The 26,545-nt window shown below is 38.8% G+C and overlaps 1 protein-coding gene across 5 annotated transcripts in view; it reads left to right on the top strand.

Moving 5' to 3' along the window:
• Window positions 1-22: 22 nt before the first annotated feature.
• LOC123514792 (bromodomain-containing protein 8-like) overlaps window positions 23-26,545 on the top strand; it is a 26,625-nt gene continuing 102 nt past the window's right edge. Inside the window, exons 1-18 of one of the 5 annotated variants that reach the window (XM_045272967.1) lie at window positions 23-904; window positions 5,222-5,315; window positions 5,529-5,722; window positions 5,987-6,119; window positions 7,010-7,119; window positions 8,229-8,398; window positions 9,171-9,302; window positions 10,356-10,488; window positions 11,104-11,213; window positions 12,047-12,179; window positions 18,630-18,713; window positions 19,035-19,321; window positions 20,593-21,209; window positions 24,611-24,745; window positions 24,999-25,148; window positions 25,456-25,633; window positions 25,855-26,025; window positions 26,117-26,545. The exon at window positions 26,117-26,545 is cut by the window's right edge and continues 73 nt beyond it. In XM_045272967.1, the coding sequence (XP_045128902.1) occupies window positions 883-904; window positions 5,222-5,315; window positions 5,529-5,722; window positions 5,987-6,119; window positions 7,010-7,119; window positions 8,229-8,398; window positions 9,171-9,302; window positions 10,356-10,488; window positions 11,104-11,213; window positions 12,047-12,179; window positions 18,630-18,713; window positions 19,035-19,321; window positions 20,593-21,209; window positions 24,611-24,745; window positions 24,999-25,148; window positions 25,456-25,633; window positions 25,855-26,016 (2,844 nt within the window). In that variant the 5' untranslated portion in view covers window positions 23-882 and the 3' untranslated portion in view covers window positions 26,017-26,025; window positions 26,117-26,545. Of the gene's footprint in view, window positions 905-5,221; window positions 5,316-5,528; window positions 5,723-5,986; window positions 6,120-7,009; window positions 7,120-8,228; window positions 8,399-9,170; window positions 9,303-10,355; window positions 10,489-11,103; window positions 11,214-12,046; window positions 12,180-18,629; window positions 18,714-19,034; window positions 19,322-20,592; window positions 21,210-24,610; window positions 24,746-24,998; window positions 25,149-25,455; window positions 25,634-25,854 lie in introns of all 5 variants that reach the window. The other 4 variants (XM_045272966.1, XM_045272968.1, XM_045272970.1 and 1 more) reach the window with 4 other exon arrangements.

Raw genomic sequence — 26,545 nt, 5'->3', positions numbered from 1 at the left:
TGCAAGAGTTAACAAGCTAGCATCCTGTTACTGATAAACTCTTAGACATTCCTGCCTGCTTCTGCACTTCTATCTTGGAGTACCTACTCATTGCTGAATTTTGGTCACAGGACCATCAAGGCCTGCCACATTCATGGATATTCTTGAATGATATCCAAAGTTTGTTCTGAGATGTGATGCAGTGTGACTGTGTGCCCTGTCTCTCATAGATTCATCCTTCAGCCTGTGTTCAGTGAGCTACATACATACAGTAGTTTATGATTTTTTATATGTATTAACAGTTTTGTACAGTATATGCAATTTTCTTGAATTGCTTCAGGTAAATATTCTATGCCCAATGGGGGGGCCGGCAGGTTCCATCCGCCGCTTATGTTGTACCTACTTCAAACATAAAATAGACCTTGCAATGGTCAATCTCTTAAGTCGTATGTATACTCGTGATCTTAATCTACACAGTGAAGAATGAGTAAGTGGTAGGTAGTGAAATTAATTAACTCGAACTGAATGAATCAGCGTCAAACCCAGACTAATGTAATGAGAAAGAATGTGCAATAAAATTACGGGAGATAAGGTGAAAAAGCCAAAGAGTCACAATGGATAAAAAAGAAGAAACAATCGAGGAAATATAGTAATAAGGAGGGTCAATATAAAGTACCTAGAAGACACAAGAGGAAGGAGAGGAACACCACAACAAAGCTCAACCGATTAATAGACAAAGAAGTGAAAACTGAACTATATAAATTTGTGAAAAAAGGGAAAATTAAAGCTCAACCAATAAACTACAAAAAGACACCCAAAGGGGGCTGCTACGAGAGGCCGTCCAGCAACCCTCGACCGGCATCTGTCTCACCAGGAGGAAGCAACTGAAGATAGCAAATAGCCATGGCCGCCTCGATTCAGGAGCGTATGTATAACCCTCATTTACAACCCTTGGGCTTCCTAGGGGAATCTTCATCCTGAAGGACTTGCAGGAGGGGCAGGGAAGCATTACATTAGAGAAGGGAGGGAGGGGCGGTGTAGAGGCAAGGCTGGGAGGGGACGGCCGTTGTGCGGGAGCGGATGATTATGTTGGCCATTTTTCTTTTTCAAGGTGATTGTATTGAGGAGGAATGTTTTGTATGGTAGTGAAATTGAATTAGCGTGTTCACTGCAGTGCTAAGTTAGTTTCTTTTGGTAAAAAAAATTCATGAGAGCCTTCTTTTTTGTAAAATATTGCTGTTTGTTCCCTTAGACTTTCTTGGAAATTAAAATTTTGGTTTACTTCGGTTTACCCACCAACTAAACCAAAGCAAACTTAATCTAACCTAAACCTAATCAAACTCTGTTTCTGGCACGATGTGTTGAGTATCAAAAACATCAATATGAGTCAATAATAGCCAATCCTGCAAAAAATTTCATAAACGTGAAGTACAGCGACTATACTGCCACAACATGTACATAGTCATGTCATGGGTTACTGACAAGGACTAACAGTAAACATTAACCTTTCTTTGGGTTAACTTTGCTTCCGGACATTGTTTGGCACTTGTGGAGAATTGGGGTCCTGGGTTGGCTGTGTACGTGGTGTGAAGGCATGAGAGGGGGGTGGGGCCCACTTGAGTGCTGGTTCTCTACAAATAGAAGCGTCAGCCAAAATTAGGGAGCAAATGCCTTGATACCTCCCTCTTGAAAGAAGACAAGTCGTAGGAAGTCAGAAATACAGATGCAGGGAGGGAGTTCAAGAGTTTACCAGTGAAAGATATGAATGATTGAGAGTGCTTGTTAACTCTTGTCTAAGTGAGTTGGACAGAATAGGGACAAGAGTAAGAAGAAAGCCTTGTGCAGTGAGGCCGCAGGAGAAGGGGAGGCATGCAGTTAGCAAGATCAGTAGAACAGTTAGCATGAAAATAGCGATAAAAGATAGAAAGAGATGCAACATATTGGCGGTGAGAAAGAGGCTGAAGACAGTTAGTCAGAGGAGGGAATTGATGAGATAAAAAGCTTTTGATTCCACCCTATTTAGTAAAACTGTGTGACTGGAACTCCCCCAAACTTGTGAAGAGTACTTCATACAAGGACGGATAAGGCCCTTGTACAAAATTAGCAGTTGGGAGTGCGAGAAAAACTGGCGGAGGCGCCTCAGAATACCTAACTTCAAAGAAGCTGTTTTAGCAAGAGATGAGATGTGAAGTTTCCAGTTAAGATTATTAGTAAAGGACAGACTGAGGATATTCTTTGTGGAAGAGGGAGACAGTTGAGTGTTATTGAAGAAGAGGGGATAGTTGTCTGGAAGGTTGTGTTGAGTTGGTAGATGGAGGAATTGAGTTTTGGAGGCATTGAAAACTACTAGATTTTTTCTGCGCCAATCAGAAATCTTAGAAAGATCAGAAGTCAGGCCTTCTGTGGCATCCCTGTATAATCTGTTGACTTCCTGAAGGGTTGGTTATCTCTGAAAGGATGTGGAAAGATGTAGGGTGGTATCATCAGTGTAGGAATGGATAGGGCAAGAAGTTTGGTTTAGAAGGTTATTAATGAATAATAGAAAGAGAGTGGGCGACAGGACAGAACCCTGAGGAACACCACTATTAATAGATTTAGAAGAACAGTGGCCATCTAGCACAGCAGCAATAGAATGGTTGGAAAGGAAACTTGAGATAAAGTTGCAGAGAGAAGGATACAACTTGTAGGAGGGCAGTTTTGAAATCAAAGCTTTTATGCCAGACTATCAAAAGCTTTTGATATGTCTAACGCTACAGCAAAAGTTTTACTGAAATCTCTAAAGGAGGATGACCAAGACTCACTAAGGAAAGCCAGAAGATCACCATTAGAGTGACCTTGACAGAAGCCATATTGGCAATCAGATAGAAGATTGTGAAGTGACAGATGTTTGAGAATCTTCCTATTCAGGATAGATTAAAAAACTTTAGACAAGCAGGAAATTAAAGCTATAGGATGGTAGTTTGAGGGATTAGAATGGTCACCCTATTTAGGAACAGGCTGAATGTAGGCAAACTTCCAGCAGGAAGGAAAGGTAGAAGTTGATAGACAAAGTTGAATGAGTTTAGCCAAGCAAGGTGCAAGCACAGAAGCACAGTTTTTGAGAACAATAGGAGGGACCCCATCAGGACCATAAGCCTTCAGAGGGTTTAGGCCAGTGAGAGCCTGGAAAACATCATTATGAAGAATTTGAATTGTAGACATGAAATAGTCAAAGGGAGGAGAGGGAGGGACAAGCCCAGAATCATCCGAGGTGGAGTTGTGAGCAAAGTTTTGAGAGAAGAGTTCAGCTTTAGAGACAGAAGAGATGGCAGTGGTGCCATCAGAATGAAATAAAGGAAGGAAAGATGAAGAAGTGAAGTTATTGGAGATGTTTTTTTGGCTAGATGGTGGAAGTCTTGAGGGGAGTTTGAATTTGAAAGATTTTGACATTTTCTATTTATGAAGGAGTGTTTGGCAAGTTGAAGAACAGACTTGGCATGATTCTGGGCAGAGATATAAATTGCTTGAGATTCAGGAGATGGAAGGCTCAAGTACCTTTTGTGGGCAACCTCTGTATCATGGATAGCATGAGAACAGGCTGAGTTAAACCAAGTTTTAGAAGGTTTAGGTTGAGAAAAAGAATGAGGAATATACGCCTCTATGCCAGACATTTATCACCTCCGTTATGCGTTCAGCACAAACAGATGGGTCTCTGACACGGAAACAGTAATCATTCCAGGAAAAATTAGCATAATACCTCCTCAGGTCCCCCAACTGGCAGAGGCAAAACGCTAGAGGTACCTCCGCTTTGGGGGGATCCTGAGGAGGGATTGGAGAAATTGGACAAGATACAGAGATGAGATTGTGATCGGAGGAGCCCAACGGAGATGAAAAGGTGACAGCATAAGTAGAAGGATTAGAGGTGAGGAAGAGATCAAGAATGTTGGGTGTGTCTCCAAGATGGTCAGGAATACGAGTAGGGTGTTGCACCAGTTGCTGTAGTTCATGGAGGATAGCAAAGTTGAAGGCTAGTTCACCGGAATGGTCAGTGAAGGGAGAGGAAAGCCAAAACTGGTGGTGAACATTGAAATCTCCAAGAATGGAAATCTCTGCAAAAGGGTACAGGGACAGAATGTGCTCTACTTTGGAAGTTAAATTGGTGAAGAATTTACTATAGTCAGAAGAGTTAGGGGAGAGATAGACAGCACAGAGGAATTTAGTTAGAGTGATTGTTGAGTCGAAGGAAGATGGTGGAAAACTCGGAAGATTCCAGAGCGTCGGCACGAGAGCAAGTTAAGTTATTGTGCACATAGACGCAACATCCAGCTTTGGAACAAATATGAGAATAGAGAAAGTAGAAGGGAACAGAGAAGGGGCTACTGTCGGTAGCCTCAGACAGTTGTGTTTCGTTGAGGAATAGAAGATGAGGTTTAGTAGAGGAGAGGTGGTGTTCTACAGATTGAAAATTAGATCTAAGACTGCGAATGTTGCAGAAGTTAATATAGAAAAAGTTGAGGGAGGTGTCAAGGCATTTGGGGTTATTATTGAGAGAAGAGTCTGACCTGGGGACATTTGTGGTCCCCTCCCCAGGAGGGGACTCTGAGGCATGGTTTGGAGTCACCTTTTTTCTTTTAAATTTGATTTTCAAGTGAAGGGTGTATGTGTGGTAAGTGCTTGTAGTTTTGTGTGAAGAAGGCAAGTTGTCTTTAGAGGGCAAGCTGTGATTGCCCCCTTGAGTTGTGAGACAGAAAGGGAAGCATTCAGCGAGATCACAACTAGCTTTAATGGAAGGTTTACAGCACCCCCTGAACTAGTGCAATTAGGCCTCGCTGGGAGTAGATTATTGTTTCGGTAGGTGTCTATTACTACCATGGGAAGAAGCAGTTCATTTATCCACACCTGGATATGAAACACTTTCAGTCAGTACGAAGTAGTGACTCACTTTCCTGACTTGTGTTACCAACATGTTCCTGTGCCTTCTCTAAGCAGGCTGTTGTTTGAAACCCCTGAAAATTAAAAGAAACGTAGGAATGTGTCTGTGGAATTCCTTTGTGCTTTTACATTTTATTGTCTTACGTATTATGAATTATGGTGCAGAAATGTGTACTATGTCTGTTGTCTGATTTTTCAGTTAATAATTTTTTTTCTTTTATATGTATACTTACTATTTGTCTAAGTAATGTCTCTTATTAATAAAGAATTTGCAATTCTCAGCCTTTACATTTACATGTACATTAATGTAAATATTCATGTTTTTCTGCAGGGCTGAAACTAAAGCAGTACCAGGTGGACACGTGGACCACCAGGGAGCAGCTGTGCCTGGCGTCGGCTGTCATGCGAAGTGGTGACCAGAACTGGTGAGCAGAGAGCTAGTCTTGATGTGCATCTAATAGAACTTACAATTTGAGTAGATTATATTGGGAGACATTGCACTTCATGTACATTTATGTGATCTTGCAAATAAAGTGACTTACATTGGCCATGGTCAAGGAAACTCACATTAGTCATAATTCTTTGCTCTCTAATCTTAATTGTTTCAATGCCTAACTAGTGGTGTCTATGTCTTGCAGGGTTGCTGTCAGAAGGAACATAAAGATGCTCACCAATGAGACGAGTCGACCGCCTGACTGGTACTCCACTAAGAACTGTGCCCTGCAGTATGCCCGTCTGCTGGAGCGTGTTGACACTCCCAAGAGGAAGCGGGAGCGTGGTGACGGAGGCAATGAGACCCCGGGTGAAATAGTGACTAAGATGTTGAGTAAACGTGAGTATACATGTTGTTTTCTCCTCATTTGTGCAAGGTTGCAGTTCCATGAATTTTTTTATCTTTGTTGTCATTGCTACTTCACATTTTCAGGAGTTTAGGTTTTGTGGTGATTATTTACAGGCAAGAGGTGTAATGGCCTGTATTGTGGTTGTACTATCAATCTGTTGCTCACTTTGCATTTCATTTTAAGGGTTGATTTAGGAAAGATTCTTTAGTTTCCAGGCATATTAAAAGAATTTTAACTATTTACTTATGGAACAGAGCGTGTAGAAGAGCTACGGGCCCTGGAGGCGGAGGAGAAAGCTTCTTACATCCAACTAAGGAAGGAAATTCAGCAGCTGGAGTCTGGGAAGCTAGATAATCAATTGGATGCCTTTTGGGAACAACTTGTTAAGTAAGTATTTACATAAATTATTTATTTCATATGATCCAGTAGTATTTAGATTCACTTTCTTATAGGAAATTAGAATGGAACTGGAGAATTATAGTATTCATATATTATGATTATATTAAAGTATAGATTTAAAATTTAGGATAAGCAAAATGCAGTGCATTTCCCTACTTTCCCTTCTCTAATCCTACTCACTGTTGCTCTCTGCTGTTGTCTTGTCAAGCCATTATCAGATTACTTGTTTGCAAGATGAATATTTAATTACCATGTTTGTTAAGAATATATCCAGAACATTTTGAGACAATAGCAATTATTGGCAGATTTTATATTGTACCTATGTGTATGGGTATCTCTGTTTCTTTGGGATCCGGTGTCTTTTGGGTTTGGCACACCAGAGAAGTTCCCTAACCAAGATGGTGGTTGGTTTGCAGTGTTACTGTTACTGTATATTACATCCTGATAACACACAGAGAAAGTAGGATTACATAAGGTTAAGGAGTTTTGTTTATCATGATATGGTGCAGTATTCTATTAACTGACTTAATTAACTTTCTCATGAATACAATCTTTATGACCATTGCTTTCTGTGTTCCTGCTATGGAAAGTCAATTCATGAATATTATTATACTTTACACATTTGTTGTACATTTCATGATATTTTCTTTATCATGGCACTTAGTTTTGCTTAGTAGGCATAGGAAGTGCAATGGATTTTAGTTAAAGCTATGATTGTTTTTGTGGTACTGCTTTTCTAAGATAAGAGATGTTGTAAGTGCCAAAAAATTGTGAATTTGCCATTTGAATGCAAGTACATTATCAAAGGAAGCAGAGAGAGATATATAATTTGAAGAATGCAGAGGCCAGGATTCTTATAACATTTTGTGATTTCACAGGGAGCATGCGGAGGAGGAAGAAGAGGAGCAGCGGCAGCAGCAGTGGTTAAAGGAACGTGAGGAGAAGATCACAGCCATTCAGCAAGCACTGAAGCACCAGGGACCAAAAGGTGAGTTGCAGTGCTTCTGATGTTGGCCTGCTCTCCAGCCTTGCTTCTTATAGTGCCCAGATAATTGAATGAAGTCTTGTGTTTGGCTTTGGATCCATGGCAATAATGAGGGTGGATCACATTTCTTCCTTCTCTGTTGTTTATGGATTCAGTTCAGTTCCCCTCCAGTCTTGTGGACATGATGGACATGTGTGTCCATGATGGGCTCAGAGGAGAGATGTAACAGTGCAGAAGTGATGAAGATGCATAGAAGTCAGGAGTGAATGGATGGTTGTGTGATCTTGTACACTCTTCATCCTGTCAGACTGCTGGGGTGTAAATCAACCACTTACATTGTGACCTCTGAGCCTAATGCCTAATGTAGCTCTCCTATCATCGACCTCTTCTGCCCTGTGGTGCTGTCTGGAAGGCCACAGTGATACCCAGCTCCCCCTTTGCACCACATTCATACTGCCAGTACAAGTGCTTTATTAAATTCCAGTCACATATTTATTCACAATAAATAATTTGAAGGCTCGTTTACAGGATTTGAATATTCATATATCCTTAGCCACCAGTGTTGTGGATGACTATATGATTTTTACATTCAGCATCTATGCATGCCTCACCTTTTTAAAATTGTCAACTGGAGTTTCAGTGAAGAATAGTGGAAGTATCTGAGAACCTTTACACATTTTTATTTATAACAGTAATGGCAACACGTAATGCAACTATTTGTATACAAAATTACTCTACTTTTTATCTTATTCTAATTCAAGAAAGCCTGACCAACCAATACATCAAAGTGTATTGCTTGTTAAATTTTGACATTACTGGTAGACATTGGTGTATAACTTTCAGTGACCCATCACCCACTGGGTAGAAGAGGTTGAAAAGGAAGGGTTAGGTTGGTGGTCATGGGGAGAGGCAACTCAAAGTATGACAAGCAGTAATGACAGAATGGATGGAAACCTTGTATTTTTTCACACCTGCATGGTTTATGGTTCTTATTTACATCTGTGTCCAGCACCACCATCACTCTCCTCACTACCACTGTGATGCTTGTGTTTAGGCAAGCAGAGTACTTCCCCAAGCACTGTTACTAGTCACTGCTACTCTCCGTGTAACAGTGCCTCAGCCGCCTCACAAGAAGAAACCCAAGTTGCAAGTGGGCGGGTGTGGCAGTGTGGCGGAGAGCAGACGCAGCAGTGGGCTCTCGGAGACATCGTCGGAGGTGGACAGTGCAGTGGAGAGTCCAGACCAGAATGAAGTCACCTCAGAGAGTCTAGTTAGTAACAAGGTTAATATGCTTTCTGTGTATGTTTTCTCTTTCATTTGTATTTCTCAGTCATTAAAGCATGACCTGCTTCCAAACACTATGAGGATGAATGGTGCATTATTCATTTTTTCTACTTTACTTATAGCTTACATTGATGGCACTTTGTTAGTATAATTCTCTGTTTTTAGCTTAAAATTTTTTGATAATTTTTGCTCTGTGCTTTTGTGGATAGTGTCAATGGATTGGAGTTTCTCACTAGACGAAGCAGATTTCTTGATGGTTTATGTCTGAAGACTAAAGTGTAAACATGTTGCTGTCAGTTTCCAACCACAATGCCCTTGAAAGTTGTCTGGTATCAGGCATATATGTTTTTAGAAACTCACCTAAATTGGCAGATGAAATCCTCTTTGGTTCTCTAGAATTTTTCCATACAAATAATGTGAATACAAAATTTACGTATGATAAATTAATATTCTTGAATTGCATTACTCCTGGTTCATGATCCAACTGGTAGTCCATTTTCTCTCTCAAGTCATTTCCCAGGTTGATTCATAAAAATGCCCTAATACAACCATAAGCTCACCAACTTGAACTGTTTCATGGGTTCCTTAGAGATATTTCCTCAAGTGATAGGAAGGTATTTTTAACCTCCAATTTACTGAGATACTGAAGCCATTTTTTTTATTTACTTGTTTATTTATTTTTTTCAGTATTAGAATGATCACTTTTTACTGGGAGTCATATCTCTAAGAACCAGGGAGGCACATAATGAAGTTTAGTTCTGTTACTGCAGAGTCAAGATGAAAGTGGTGCTGGGGAGAGCGAGGCGAGACCCACCCCTACCTCTCCCCTGCTGTCTTCCCTCCTCAGCAAGTCCTCCCCCATCACGGGTGTCCCCGGGGCAGCCTCTTCCCCACTAACCCAGGTCAGGGAGGGCGAATTGTATTCTTCTGGGTTCAGCTGAAAGTAATAAGAATCTCTGTAAAACTTATGATTTGTTCCTTCTTTGTTTGTTTTTCTTTGTATGTATCATCCCATGTCCGTTTGGTCTTTGTATGTGGTGGTGTAGCAGATGGTGGAGGTTGATATTGACACTTTTCACTCTTATGATCCCTTTCATATTTGGCTTGTTGGCATGACCCACCCAGTCACCTCACCTGGCCTGCAAGAGATCATTTATCATTGCATTGTATCCTGCAGCAGCACACTGCACACAGATGCTGTTCATTGTAGTATACTGCTGTAATCTGTCTTTCCTCTTTTCCACAGCTTGATTCTCCCACACAAAAACTCAGGATGTGTGATGTGTTGAATGAATTTTAGGCCTTTGTTTCATTATGTGGGAGTGGCACCAACTGGTCTTTTTGCCTATTCTCTTCCTCAGCTAGTTTCAGTTTTATTGAAGCATGTACAATAGTTTGTCAGTCACATATCTACTCGTAGTATATTTTATCATTACAGTCACATGATCACATAGACTTTAAATTCTCGGACACTAGACTTTCTTTACTAGTGAATGAGGGTCATTTAGAAATAACAAATAAATAAATAAATTGCTGCAGTGACCCCCACTAGTAACTGCCATCCACTTGTACTTGCAATTTACATTTGGCACATTTGATTGCCATAACACACACACACACACACACTCCAACTTAGCACTTATTTTTGGCCTTTGGGAACGTCTGCTCATCATAGCTGGGTACATCAATGCTGTCCAACGCCTTCCAATAAAGGATCCCAGGCTGCAGTTACAATGCAAATGTGGTGCTGCATTGACCTTATGGGGCTCAGAAATGAGTGAGTGCATGTGTAGTCTGTTTTGGGGTTCTCTCGTGTTCTACATCTGTCCTCTCTTGTTCTTCAGATTTCTGACCTGACAATGCATTTTATGATTAATGGTGTTGTGTGTATGATTTGTGAATTTGGGAGTGCTTGAAATCACATCACAGACATTACTCTCTGATTCTGCCTCCAGCTGGGGAACAGGACCATGAGGGCAATAGGCATTTCTCCAGTCTCTGAAGCCCTGCAGAACCTGGTGTCCTCAGCCATATCAGGCACCAACACATCTGACAAGGACAAGTCAACCCCCACTGCCTCCAGTTCAGGTACTCAGCTAAGGAAGAGTGTTTGTTGCTAGGACACCAGTTGAGAAGCATATAAATGAATTATCTAGTCAGGGCGATGCATTTATACTCAGGTTTTGTAAGCTCAACTTTTCCTTGCTTTCAGTGGCATACTTCACATAAATATAGGAGGCATTGTAGTTGTATCTTGAAATGATAGTCATTAAGAAAAAAAATCTTTGTTTATAGTAATGAATATTCCTTCCATCAACATTTGCAGTGAGATACAATGTTGCTTCCAACTCTTTGATGTTTGGAGTTTAGTATATTTTTTCTTGGCTACCCCTTGGCCCATGGATCAAAAGATAGTATATTGTATGTGTGTAGGTCATTCCCTTCTCTACAACTACTCACCAAATAGCATCGAGATTGACAAGTACAAGAAGAAAAGAATTGTCAGATGAATTTTTCATAATATACAATTTAATAAGTTTCTCTGAAATAAACCAACAATTATAGCATAGTCATGTTGCCTCCTTACCACTGTGTAACATCAAAACAAATAAGCTCTGGATTATTCAAATTCTATAGGTAATAGAAAGCTTTCTTACTCTAACAGGTAAGAAGTTAGGTGAAGTTATATATCTTTGTTTGCAGGCACATCAACATTGTCTCTCCTCCTAGACCTTCCTCCCAGCACTCCTGGCTGTCCACTGCCAAGACTAAATGATTTGCCAGGACCATCATATGAATCAAGGGAACAGGAGGTGAGTGACTCCATGAACCCCATAGCCAAGTGCATTTTTTCCATCATGTAACCAGTAATTTGTTATAAAAGTGCAGTAATATGGATTTGCGTCATATTTACAATCATTATTAAGAACCATAGCCAGGAAGTGAATATGTTGTAAGTAAATGAACCATAGACAGTGTAGAAAAATGAAAAATATAAAGTTAATAGGAATTCATCTAAGATTCCTTGTCTCCCTTTATGGCCGTTGGTATCCTGTACTAAGCGTTGATGATAAGCCTCCAAGTGCATCCCATTGATCCTCACTCTCTTCCACCAGACATTCCTGTTTTATCAGTGCAGATCAGAATGTCTTGGAATGTTTTCAAAAGACTGTAAGCACAATTCAATGAAAAGAACCTCACACTCCACCACACATGCCACCCTCCACTCCACCATATGGTCTTATCATTATTATTATTATATTAATGGTACTAGTGTTACTACTACTACTTATACTATTACTACAGTCTTTATTGCAATTATTTACATCTAACTTATGAAGGAAGATCTATGAAGGCAAGTGAAAAATATAGTATATACATAAAATTACAATTTATTTGTATTTATTTCTGGAGACTCATTGTTTTTCATTATTTTTAATTAGATTATTTTTTTGTCAATTTTTTCATGACTATGTCTTGCATGCAAGATTTCTGGGAGAGAAGAATGAACCTTTTTATACTGTTTTGTCCCCTTTGTGCAACTCTCTTTCACTCACACAAAGAAGCATAAGAAGAAAGAAAAAGTAAAGGTGTTCCTCTTTGTATATTAAGGAGCATCCCTTATCTTATTTGATTTTTTTAACAGGAAAAAAAGTCTGATCCTACTAGTAAAAGTGAAAAAAAGGAAGAGAGCTGCTCTGACAACAAGGGATGTGCAGAACAAGTAAAGGTAGAAGAAATAAAACCTGCTGAGCCCATAAAGCCCACAGAGAGTACAGGTAAGAACAAGAGTCACAATAATTAGTCTCACTCTCTCCATTGTAAAGTAGTCATGCTAAACACGTTTGTTTATAGTGTTTGAATATTCACCATCTAGTTTTTTTGTTATGTAATGTTTTTGTAGACTGTAAAGCTGTAAAGCCATAATTTGTGAAAGATAATCTTCCTGTAGATCAAATGCCCTCTGACAGTGATGTCCTACCTAAAAACATACAGAGGTAAAAGCTGGTGAATGAGTCTGTTGGCACCAGATGAATACACACACACACACACACACACACACACACACACACACACACACACACACACACACACACACACACACACACACACACACACACACACAGATGGGGAAGACAGCCAAGAGGGTCATACAAGATGGGTGAAGTAGTGTTGAAAAAGGTGGAAAAGGAAAAGGATTTGGGAGTGATAATACAAGACCATGGACAGTTTGAGGCTCATATTGACAAGATGTTTGGAGAAACATATAATTTGATTAGAAATATTGAATTAGCCTTTCATTATATGGATAAAGATATGATGAAGAAATTAATTAGTATGGTAATTAGACCAAGATTGAAATATGCTGGAGTGGCTTGGTCCCCTTATAAAAAGAAACATATAAGGAAGCTGGAGAGATTGCAGAGAATGGCAACAAAAATGGTACTGGAATTGGCAGAAATGACCTATGAGGAGAGATTAAAATAAATGAATTTGCTTACCTTAAAACAAAGAAGAGAAAGAGGAGATTTAATACAGGTTTATAGACTGTTGAACGGTTTGGATGAAGTGGATAATGAACAAATGACGTTGAGAGAGGAAAATTTAAATAGAACTACGAGATCGCATAGTAAAAAGATAGCCAAGGGAATATGCTTGAAGGATGTGAAGAAATATAGTTTCCCACAGAGATGTGTGGAGGTGTGGAATAGTTTGAGTGAGGAGGTGGTGTCAGCGAGGAGTGTGCATAGTTTTAAAGGAAAGTTGGATGTGTGTAGATATGGAGACGGGGCCACACGAGTATGATAGCCAGGCCCTGTAAAATTACAACTAGGTGAACACACACACACACACACACACACACACACATCATCATCATCACAAGCATGATACGCCCAAGGCTGGAATATGCAGCAGTGGTATGGTCTCCGAGCTCTAGAAAGGATATAAGAAAGTTGGAAAAGATACAGAAGATTGCTACAAAGATGTTTCTGGAACTAAAGGACCTCAGATATAAAGAACGACTGAAGGAAATGGGACTGCCAACCTTACAAGATAGAAGAGAATGTGGGGACCTAATAACAATGTATAAGATAGTAAATGTTATTGAAAAGATAGATAAAGAAGACCTGGTGCTGTTGACAGAAGATGGAAGGACAAGAGGACATGAAAAGAAGATCAGGATGAGGCAGTGTGAAGGATATTGGAAAATACAGTTTTCCACACAGATCGGTGGAAAAATGGAATGCATTGGATAATGAAGGTGTTACAGCACATAATGTGCATATTTTTAAGGAAAAATTAGATAAATGGAGATCTGGAGACAGGACACTATGAGCCCCGCTTGAACCTTGTATAATACAACTAGGTAAATACACACACACACACACACACACACACACACACACACACACACACACACACACACACACACACACACACACACACACGCACGCACGCACGCATGCACACACGCACACACACACACTGTCGCCGTCGCCGAGAGAGGACGGCTCGTCTCTGGCTGCGGACGGGAAGAAGGAAAATACCTGTGGTGTTACAGGGCCCGGGTAACTCTAAGTTAGTGTCCTGTTAATGTCCTACTGTCGCTTAGTGTTGAAAGTGAGGGATATGGAGAGTGATCCCTGAGAGGAGAGTGTGGGCGGTGATTGTTTCGGCCGTAATCAGCTGACGATAACAAACATGGCGTCTAGACAAGCCAGAGACTTTGAAGGTTTTATAACTACGCCAAAAGGACTGGAGAAATTAGATATGGATGCAAGAATCCAGGCACTGGAAAGTAAGTTCCTAAACATTTTGTCCATAGAAGAAAAACTGGATAGAGTTCTAGCCGAGAATGATTTGTTCAAAAAAGAGATCTATTTGTTAACGTTAGCGAATAAAGAGCTATTGAAGGAAAAAGTAGAGATGGAGAAAGAAAACCAACAACTAAGGAAACAATGTGAAGAGATGAAGGCTAAACTCATGGAAATGGAGATGAAAATATCCGAAGGGGACTTGAGGAAGGAGGAATGCCTTAATCTAATTGATACCAGGATGAAAGAAGTGAACCATGAACATCAGGAGGTACAAAGGTTGTTTAGGGAGATAGTAAAAAAGCAGGAAGAGGAAAATAAAGGGATTACGCAGAGTGAAATGGTAAAGGCACTAAAGGAAAATGAGTATGTGGTGAGAGATATTGCTGAAAAGAAAAAATGTGTGATCATAATAGGATTGAGGGAAGAAACTAACAGGAACTGGCAGGACAGGAGGGATAAGAAAAATGACAGGATTAAGTCTTTACTGAACAAGATCTCTGTGGAAGAAGAGGACCTATATGCTGAGGTAGAAGAAAGTGTGAGATTGGGAGCTTTTGAGGAAGGCAAGAATAGACCATTAAAATTGAAATTAAAGTCTCAGGTGGCAGCGGAGGCCTTGTTGAGGAGGGCTTGGAAACTTAAGGACTCTGAGGAAACCAAAACAATTTACATAAGAAGACATATGTCACAAGATGAGCGAATGAAAATGAAGGAGCTTGTAACTGAAGTGAAGGAGAGGAATGACGAAAGAACAGAGGAGGAAAAGACCAATTTTTTTTGGAGGATGAGAAATGGGAGGCTAAAGAAGTGGTGGATAAAACAGACGGAATAGACATTACATGGAAGAATGAGACTAGGAATGGAATAAAAATGACTTACACGAAGAGGCTAGAATGTATGGATTACCTAAGAAATAATGAACCGGACATAATGTGTGTGGTGGAAACAAAGCTAAGGCCCGAAATAAAGCTAGATTGGTTTGTTGTAAAACACTACTAAGTATGGAGAAATGATAGAAAAAATAAAGGAGGTGGTGGTATAATGGTTCTTACTAAGGAAGATCTGATAGTGAAGGAGGTGAACTATAGTAAGAGAAATGAGAAAGTGATAAGTGTGCTTATAACAGATGGCAAGAGGGACATTAATATTATAACAGTATACATACCACCCAGAACCAGTGCTTGGGAATATGAACAGTACCAAATGGTGATGAGAAATACTCTAGACAGAATGAAGCAAGAACTCATCAGAAAGGATAGAGTGATGATAGTAGGGGACTTTAATTGTAAAAGAAATAGTGTGGGAGGACTACGAAGTGATGAACGGTGGTGAGTGGGCAGAGGAACTGTTAAATGTAGCAACAAATAACTTGATGACACAGTGGGTGAGATAACCAACAAGGAGCAGGGGACAAGATGTTGCAGCAAGGTTGGATTTGGTATTTACCAGGGGCATCTCTCTAAAAGAGGAAATTGAACATGAATGTCCCTTGGGGAAAAGCGATCATGATGTCCTAAGCTTTGAGCTGGATACGGAATTAAGCACGAATAAGATTGTGGAACGCAGGGAGGAAAAATTAAATTATACTAGGGCAAATTATAACCATATAAGGGAGTTCTTTAATGAAATTGACTGGTCCGTGGTATACCAGGAAAGGGATATGCAATTGAAATACGATAAATTTATGGATTTGTATAACTCTGCTGTGAAAAAGTTTGTGCCATATCACAGAAAGAGGACTTTAAATAATAAACAGTGGTTTAATAGAAATTGTGAAGAAGCAAAAAAGAACAAAGAAAAGGCATGGAAGAAACTTAAGAAAAACAGTGATGTATTATCAAGAGAAGTCTACAAAACAGCAAGGAATAGATATGTTGAAGTAAGGAGAACAGCACAGAAGGAATATGAACAGAGGGTGGTGGAAAACTGTGATAGTGACCCAAAAATGTTTTACAAATTCATAAATGGAAAACTAAATAAAAGGGAGGCAATAGAAAAGGTAAAAACGGGAAGAAGTATATGAAGATGCTGGAGATATAGCTGAAATTTTGAATGACAACTTTTGCAAAGTGTTTACAAAGGAGGAGCATTTTATGGGAGGAAGGCCTACGGAAATAAAGCAAATGCAGGACATCATGGTTACTAAGGAAGATGTAAGGAAAATTATAAGCAATCTGGATATTAATAAATCAATGGGGCCTGATGGCATATCTGGGAGGATGCTAAATGAATGTAAGGATCAATTGTTGAACCCCGTATTTGATATTGTGGAAACCTCCATACGAACAGGATTAGTCCCGAAAGAGTGGAAAAGAGCTGACTTTGTGCCTATATATAAGAATGGTAGTAGGATGGAACCGCTAAATTATAGACCAGTATCGATGCTATCTACCTGGACTTGAGAAAGGCCTTTGATAAAGTACCACACAATAGACTGATGTGGAAACTAAAGATGATTGGAGGAGTAAATGATAAACTAGCAAAATGGATGGAAAATTACTTAATGGGAAGAGAAATGAGAACAATGGTGAGAGGAAGGAAGTCCGAGTGGAAGAAGGTAAACAGTGGAATTCCACAAGGGGCAGTGCTGGGTCCCATCATGTTTTTGATTTATGTTAATGATATGCCAGTAGGAATTGACAGTTACATGAACATGTTTGCGGACAATACTAAAATTATGAGGAGAGTAAAGAATGTGGAAGATTGTAACAAGTTACAGGAAGATCTTGATAAAATATATGAGTGGGTAAGGAGTGGCAGATGGAATTTAATATAGACAAGACCCATGTTATGAAAATGGAAAGAAGTAGATACAGACCAAACAGGGATTACAGGCTGGGTGATGAGAAAATTAAAGAGACCAATGAGGAGAAAGACTTAGGAGTAACGTGCAAAACACTTTGTCACCGGAGAAACACATTAACAAGATTTTTGGAAAACATACAACATGCTTCAAAATATTGGCCTTGCATTCCACTACCTAGATGAAGGAATGATGAAGAAGATATTATGTACCTTAATAAGACCCCAGTTAGAATATGCAGCATGTGTCTGGTCACCGCATATGAAGAAAAATGTGAAGAAGGTGGAAAGGGTACAGAGGCTGGCAACAAGGATGGTACCAGGACTCAGGGAGTTAGACTATGAGGAAAGACTGAGGAAGCTGGGGCTGACCACATTAGAAGAGAGAAGAACAAGAGGAGACATGATAACTATGTATAAATTGGTGAACAAGATTGACATACTGGACAGAGAGTTGATAAAGGTGACCACAAGTAATCATCTCTGAGGACATGGAAAAAAGCTAATAAAAGACATCTGTCTAAATGACGTGAGAAAGTACAGTTTCCCGCATCGTAGCATTGATAAGTGGAATAAACTGAGCAGTGATGTCGTTGACGCGGTGTGTGTCAATCAGATGAAAGAGAGATATGACAGGAATGGACAAGGAGACAGGTCACAGAGAGCTTAGCTCGGGCCCTGTAATACACAAATAGGTAAAACACACACACACACACACACACACACACACACACACACACACACACACACACACACACACACACACACACACACACACAAAAGAAAAAAAAAATATTAAGGCAATAATGTTGGGAGGCAGTGACATAAATTATTGAAATTGTGTGATAATAATTACCAGACTGTCCTCATGAGCACACAGTGATGACATCATATACCTGTTTCATTGTTTCATCCTGATTCCTTTTCTTTCTTTTTTCATCCAGTCATCATTTGATGCAGTGGGATTCTACATCTTCTTCCTTCTATGCTTCTTCATCATTTATTGTTCTTGCTTTGGCCAGTGTTGGAAAGGTATTTTCAGGAACCCGCCAAGAAACTTATTATCTTCACTTCTTTCTTTGGAAGAGGAAATAAACAGCATGTGTGGTGGAGCTCAAGTCTCAAGGCTGTCATTGTAATGCTTTTAGTTGGATTGACTGGAAGGGAAGTGTGGATGCAGCATACTGGCTGGCCACACTTCAGCCCCATGAGATCTTATATCTTGGTCAGCTGGCTGCTGATAGCAATATTATTTGTTTTGTATAGATATTTTTCATCAGTCTGACCTTGTCATGGAAACAATAGAAATAAAACTACTATAGAACCACTGAGTGCAAAAAAATCTTCAAAGACACTCATAGAATCTTAAAGCTTAGACACATACAAAATTGTATAGAATGAGGCACTTCAGGGGAATGGTGTTTTGAAAATTTTATTTTAGCTATGATCAAAGGACCGTGCTTACTTCTAATTCTCATGTACCTTAGAGATAATTTTCATGATATTTTATATTAAATAGTGATGATGGCACAGGTAGATGTTAAGTTGTTAGTGTTATGTCCTATGATCTGAGAATCCTTGTTATGACGATGTAATTTCACCACACAGCCATCACACCAGGAGATGGGGAAAGTGCAGAGGCTACGTTAGAAGGTCAGAAGGACACTCACATGGAGGAGAAAAGAAAAGAAGGTAAGAAGCTGTAATATGTAGCATCCAAAGTAATGGTAGTTGTCTTAGAGTGAAGATGGTAAGTGAGGTGCTTGTGGAGAGTATTGTTTTAAGCGTACTTCTAGAACACCTTTGTACCATTTCCTGTGCTAGGTACATACACATCTATGCATATTTAGCTATCCCTACCTTTATAACTGCTTACACCATCCTATATCGTTCCTATCTATGTGGCTGTATACTTTTTTTTGATGCTCAGGAGGATTTTAGAAGTGCAAGCTCATCCTTTCCCCTCTTTGCTCTTCCCATCCAATACTAACTTCTTTGTTTTCACTATCACAGCGACAGTAACCTCTGGAGAATCTATAAAAGAAGAGGAGAAGGACTCATCTGTATCACAAACTGCCACTCAGAAACTAGATGAGGCTAGTGATTCTAAAAAGGAGCTCAAAACTTCCCACAATGAGGAGAAGGAGAAGGAGCAAAAACAGGAGCAGGGAAGTGAAGGAAAAATTGACCAAAAGGAGGAGGAAAAGCAGAAAAAGGAAGTAAGGGAGGAGCAGGAACAAGATCAGTCGAATAAAGAAGAGTCGTCAAGGAAACTGCAAGAGAAGGAGACTGAAGTAAAGGTGAGGGAAAGTTTTTGACCATGGTAAGGAAGAATTTGTTTCAGATGGTTTGTATCTTTTTCTTATTATTTTGTGTTAGTTGTTGTTGTTATTATTATTTTATTTTATTTTATTTTATTTTATTTTATTTTATTATTATTATTATTATTATTATTATTATATATATATATATATATATATATATATATATATATATATATATATATATATATATATATATATATATATATATATATATATATATATATATATATATATATATATATATATATATATATATATATATATATAGAGAGAGAGAGAGAGAGAGAGAGAGAGAGAGAGAGAGAGAGAGAGAGAGATAGTAAACTCTCACTATATCAGACACTTATAAGTTGGATATGAGGTATTTCGGGTGCTACCAACTGGGCACCAGTGTTTCCCAAACCATGCATCCCCCGTGCATAGGTAATTCAGTCTGCATTGTGCCACCTTACCGATCACAGTTTTGGTCATTTGCGTGACCCTTATTTGCCTTATTTGTGATTTGTATCTTGTGATGTGCAGTACATACTTCTATGTAAATAATAGGCTCCATATAGCAACCTTTTTTTTTTGTATATATATTGGACGCTCACTGTTTTATGAGGTGGGCAACCGGACATCAAATTTTTCAGATTTTTGGATATTTCAACAAGGAGCTCCCCTGATTGATCAGATATAATGAGGGTTTATTGTTGTGTGTGTGTGTGTGTGTGTGTGTGTATATATATATATATATATATATATATATATATATATATATATATATATATATATATATATATATATATATATATATATATATATATATATATATATATATATATATATATATATATATATATATATATATATATATATATATATATATATAAATTTTTTTAGAGGGTTTCTGGTTTATCACCATAAAGATACCACTATCTAAAGAGTATAGTCTGAAAAGAATTATTCAAAATTTGAGAAGTCAGAAAAAAAATTGGGTATTATGGAAAAATTGGCCAGGTTTTGACCAAAAGAGTTGGAAAAACAAGCTGTTCTTTAGAAACATACTCAATTGTCACCATTGTATACACATGACTAAATCTTGATAATGTTCCAAGTGTTATTGTGGATCATAATATTTATACTTTTGTTTGCTAAGGAGATATGGTCTCTCTCTTTCTGTATTCATTTCCAAAACTGCCTTTCATTTAGCCACTTAATATGTTTAAGTATCTGATGATTTTTTCCAACACAATGAATTGTTGCAGGAGGAAAAAGACAGTAAAAATGAGAGGCTAGAAGGCAAGAAAATAAGAGAATCAGGGATAGAAGAAAACAAGATAAAAACAGAAGAAAAAAGCAAAGAGACTGATTGTAGTAGTGAGGAAAAAAGTGAGGAACACAAAACAGAAGTGACTTCATCCAAAACAAGTGAAAATGTTGCAAAAGTAGCAACATCATCAGCTGAAGTGGAGGAGAAAGATCTCAACACCACCTGTACACCAGAAGAGGGAAATAAGTGCACAGGTGAAGAAGCAGGCTGTGAGAAAAACCAGGAGAAAACAGTTAAAAAGGAAGAGAACATAGAGATGGGAGAAAAGGAAGAAGAGGAGGTGGAAGAAGAAGAGAAGGAAGAAGAGGAAAATGAAGAAACAACAAGAGCAGAGGCAAAGGAGGAAAAGGAAAGGGATAACAAGACAGAAAACAAAGAAGAGGAAGCGCAACCAAGTAAGAAGTCCACAGATGAAGAAGAAGAAGAAGAACCACCTGCAAAAGTGATAAAAACTGAAGAAAATGCCTTAAACTCTGAAGGGGAAAAGAAGCCCAAGAAGATTGTGATAAAGAAGGAGCAGGAGGAAGATCCTCTGGAGAGTCAGGATAGCAAGTATGTTGGTTGTTGTTTTGCCTGTCTAAACATTAGTGTTGATATGTATATTGTAAACAGTACTACCTTCTTGAGGTGGTTGTATATTTTTAGTGTGTATTTGCACCTGATATATATTAATACAATAGCAGTAATTAGTATTTGAGACTGGCTAACCAGTTGCTTTTACACTGGAAGTTCACCATCAGGGAACAGAAAGAAAAGTTTTTCATTATTAATTTGCTAAATACCATTGTGGTGGTGGTGGTTGATGTATTGCTGAGTTCTCTGTTATTTGTTGCACTTGACGCCATTTAGAGATTCCAGGTTGATGCTTTGGCTGGATGAGTTTCCTTTGCTTGTGTTACGTAGCAGCTGTTAGGCATTGAGTATAAAGTGGGTGATGTGCACTGCATACTGAAAAGGTGGCCCTTTCTCATGTTTTTCCCCAGCACACCTCTGTTGTATTACAGCCTGGAGAGGTTCACTGTAAAGGGAAAATTTCTGCTTACACAGGAAACCCAAGAAGTTTATAAATATCAGAACAACCTTAATGCTTTCTCCTTGCACAGTTGTCATTATCTTTGGCTTTTAAAACTTGAACCAAACACCGCTCTCTTTACTGCAGTTTTCTTCAGTCACGAGACCCTTAGTAGTACCAGCCATCAAACTTAGTGTAAAGTGAAGATGCTTAAACATTATCCTGCTGTCTAGTAAAAAGAAGTACCTTCTTTGTTTATTGAGACACTAGAAGCAACATATGACAAGTTAGAAGTCATGAGGCTTGTGTGTAATTATTTAACAAACAAATTTTATATTTATAAGTCTTGAAAATGAAGTTTATCTGTTATATTAGGTATGATTAATAAGGAACCAGCAGAACACAAAATTACAGAGATTAGAATTGTGAAAGAAATGCATGGGGCCCAAATGAAACCTGATGATTACCACATTATCGTGACCACATTGTAGTTCCTCTGCCCAGTCCCAAATCTTCTTGACATTCTTCAGATTAGCTGATTTAAGAACACTTTTGCTGGCTCAATAATACAAGTTAGTTACTAGTCTGATTGAATTTGATTTTATTCAATATAGTAATCATCAATTAAGTTATTTATTTACTGTAATGGAAGCTGCAATAGCTTTGTATACTAGAAGAGTGAGATTTTATTCCTTATTTGTTTTGTTAAGTGCTGATGTCACAAACAATTCTCAATACTTTATCTTATTGATAAGCTGAACAGTGAGGGTAACCATATTTTCATCATGCAAGTATAAGTATGTTTAGGACTGGACAGTGGAATGTTGGAGCAAGAGAAAATAGATTGAATGTGGTGGTGATAGGCTGTCTGAGGAATACACCTCAAGTGATGCATAGTGAGAAAAAACAAAAGAATGATGTTAGAAATGAGTTGGTTGATCAGTTAGTGCAAGGATTGTTACCAGGATTTACTTGTGTAGAGAGGATGGAAGAAGATTATCGGATTGGATGTGAAGCACACGAGGCAAAGGGGAAGACCATGAATGACATGGATGGACCATGTGAAGAGTGTCAAAACCAAGAGTTGTGAGTTTGTCAGTGGAACAAGTAAGAGTGGTTACATGTGAGAGGGATGAATAGAGAGCAGCTTTTAATGCATATATGTTAACATGGCCCTAACAGTCCTTGTGGGGAATACACCTGCATACATCTTTTTATGTTGTAACAAGAGTAAATTAGTCTCACTGATAGATTGTCATATAGAGAGGTCCATGTAGGCTGTCAAAATAGAGCCCCACATGTGAAGGTGGTTAGTAGAAACCCAGAGCTTACAATATTTTTTTATATAATCTCAGGAAATGTTTGAAAGTGTGGATGGGTGGATGGATGGTATGTGGATAGTGAAAGCAATGAAAGCATGTCATGTGAAGTGAAGCCATGAAATGTTGAGTGGTTAAGGTCAGATGCAGCACCTTGTAGTGGTTGATTTATATGAATAGGATAACTGTGGTAGACACTCACTACTCTTCTAAATCTAATAGTGTTCCTCAAGGTTCTGTCCTGTCACCCACTCTCTTTCTATTATTCTTCAATGATATAAACCAAACTTCTTATCCTATCCACTCCTATGCTGATAATACCACCCTGCACTTTTACACATCTTTGTATAGATGATAAATCCTTCAGGAAGTAAACGGATCACACAGGGAAACCACAGAACACTTAAATTTCTGATAGGGGCAGAGAAAACTTAGTATTGTTTAATGCCTCAAAAACTCAATTTCTCCATCTATGAACTCAACACAACCTTCCATACAACTATTCCCTCTTCTTCAATGAATATCAACTGTCCCCCTCTTCTTTACTGACTATCTTTGGTCTGGCCTTTATTTATAATCTAAGCTGGAAATTTCACATCTTACCTCCTGCTAAAACAGCTTCTATGAAGTTAGGTGTTCTGAGTTGTCTTTGCAAGTTTTTCTCATCCCCGAACTGCTAACTCTGTAAAGGGACCTTATCTGTCCATGTATGCAGTATGCTTCACAAGTATGTGGAAGTTCCACTCATACAACTCCTTTAGACAGGGTGGAATCAAAAGCTTTTTATTTTATCAACTGCTCTCCTCTGACTCAGCCTCTTTCTTATTGCTGCAATGTTGCATCATCTTTTTTGCTATCTTCTATTGCTGTATCCATGCCAACTGTTCTTCTGATCTTGTTAACTGCATGTTATTAGTATGATATAGTGTGTACTAGAGGATGGCTCCCTTAATCAGTTGGAAAGACAATAATCAAATAGCTTGAGAAGAATTGGATTGATTAGAGCATGCAAGGCAGGGAAAGATGGGAGTGTAAGGACAGGAATAAATTGATGCTCTTCTGTTGCTCGTGGTCATCCTCATCTTTAAAAGCAAAGTATTGAGTAAAGATATCAATTTATTTTGAATTTTGTACAGTTTCTTTAACTCAGATCATCCAAAGAATATTGGAAATTACTGAAATTTGCTTGCACATTTTCATAGTTGCATCAAGAAGTTTTGAGAACATTTAAATTAAAGAGAATATTCCTATAATCGGACCACTTGTCATTGATCAAATTTATAGCTTTTTTTGACTGAAGTGATGAGTAGTAGGAATCAATGATGTGGTGATATGAAATGTCTGCATGCACCTGTCTATTGATAAGTGACCTAAACCCACCACTCCAATGCACCCACTGATAATCCACTAATAATATCTATTTAGTTCTCATAATCTCAGTTCCTGTCATGAGTTTCATTTCATCTAGGCACTCAGAATTAGGCAAAGATCACCATTTCATGAAATTTCTTACAAACTGCTTTCTGGTTTTCATATAGCATCCTAATTATGAGAGAGAGAGAGAGAGAGAGAATTCATTGTGTTCCTCTGAGCCTTAGTGATATAAGGACCCAATCCTCCAGGGACTGGGTGAGTGAGGAAGAGGGAAGCACCTTCGGAAGCAGAAAAAGGAAGATCTCTGGGGGCGAAAACATCGGCTCCTCTTCTCCGCTGATTTCAGAGTCAACCCCCAACTCCCCAGCATCAACACATTATGGGTTCGTGGCGAAAACCCTTAGATGTTTGACGACTTGCAGAGCTTACAGTCTGCCAAGCATGCACATCATATCTTAGTGACTGGGCCAAAGAACACAGAGCCACTTGATGTTTGTTGAATAAAATGACAAGAAGATGGAAGTAACGTCAGGCTAGCAGTGTGGATGTGAAGGAGGAGAAGACAGCTTACTCAAGGCAGGAGACAAAGTCATGTCTGGTGAAGGTGTCTGTAACTCTAATAGGTTTCTTCCTCAGGGACGACTCTGAGAATGAACGGGCATACAAGTCGTGGAAGAAGCCCATCATGATACTGTGGAACGACATTGCTGCCCACAAATTTGCCTCACTCTTCCTGCGGCCCATCACCGATGATCAGGCTCCAGGTTACCACTCCATTGTTTATAGGTAGGTGACAGACAGCCATTGGCTCAAGTCATGTCAATTTACTGAAGAATACTAAATACCACTAATATTGTGTATGATTTTTTCTCATAGGTTTAGGTTTTATAACAATGTATAGATTTTATTGCCAACAATAAGATGTCAAAAAAAATTATGAAAGATAATGGCAGTGAATGATAATTATAGGTATTCATGGATTCAGTAAGAAGATAAAGAAAAGAAAAGATAAGGAAATATGAAGTACTTTGAGATTACATAGGTTAGGAGGTGTACATGTTATAGCAATAGGAAAATACATGTTTTCCTTCAGACCAATGGATCTGCAAAGAATCAAGCGCAACATTGAGAGCGGCGCGATTCGTACAACTGCAGAGTTCCAGCGCGACATCATGCTCATGTTCCTCAATGCCACCATGTACAACACCCGCGACCACAACGTTTACCACATGGCCCACCACATGATGAAGGATGCTGTCTCCACCATCCAGGTAAGTCTCCTCTTCTCTCTCTCCTTTCTTTCTTGGGCACATTTTCATTATCCTACATGACCTGTGAAATTGATATTGATAAGTATTGAACTTATTTCATTGAAAGATCACTTTCATTCCAATTAATACTTCACTCCAGTCCAATTACCATAACAGAAAATTAAGACAAATTTCCAACATAGAAGCTAGATGCCTGACTCTCTACCATCTCCATCCTTCAGGACTTCCTCACCACCCAGATGTTAGTGCGAGCTGAGGAGACGCCCCAAAAATCTCTTCGAAGAGAGACTCGAGAGTCTTCAGCAAAAAGGAGTGATGATGACTCTAAAAGGAAGAGAGACCCATTGGATGAGAAGAGTCTTAAAAAGAGAAGGACAAACTGAAAACAAATGGTCAGGATGTATTTTTTTTATTTATTGTATAGTCATAAAATTTCACTAGAATGTTTCATATATTTTCTGACTAATTTCTTTGATTTTCTAGGAGGAAAAGCTCCAGTCCTCTATATTTGGCAGTTCTTTACTGCCAGTCAGTGCCTGGCATCCTCACCTGACATGTCTGTGGCAGGAGCTGAATGTGTACTTAAGAGATGACTTGTGGCATCTACTTTTGGTTGCCTGAGTGCCTGAGTTTCCAGCCAATACAGACAGCTGGTGATGTGTTCCTGAATTATACACAGGTCACGAGAGCCTTTTTAAGACATAGCATCAGAAATATAGCAAACTAAGAAACAAAAGTTTTTATCTGCAAGTAGAACTTACCATCTGATTTTTTCTTTTAAAATCTTCATTTACATAGAGTGGCTCATAAATCCTCTTTTCATCTCATCATTTACCTCAATGTCTCCTAACTAATGATGACACACACACACACACACACACACACACACAGAAAGGGAAGATGTTTGAGAGA

Source organism: Portunus trituberculatus, chromosome 38, assembly GCF_017591435.1.
Source record: "Portunus trituberculatus isolate SZX2019 chromosome 38, ASM1759143v1, whole genome shotgun sequence".
In the NCBI taxonomy this organism is placed as follows: domain Eukaryota; kingdom Metazoa; phylum Arthropoda; class Malacostraca; order Decapoda; family Portunidae; genus Portunus; species Portunus trituberculatus.
Note: the sequence above shows the minus strand (reverse complement) of the source record. Positions and strands in the feature narration are given on the sequence as shown.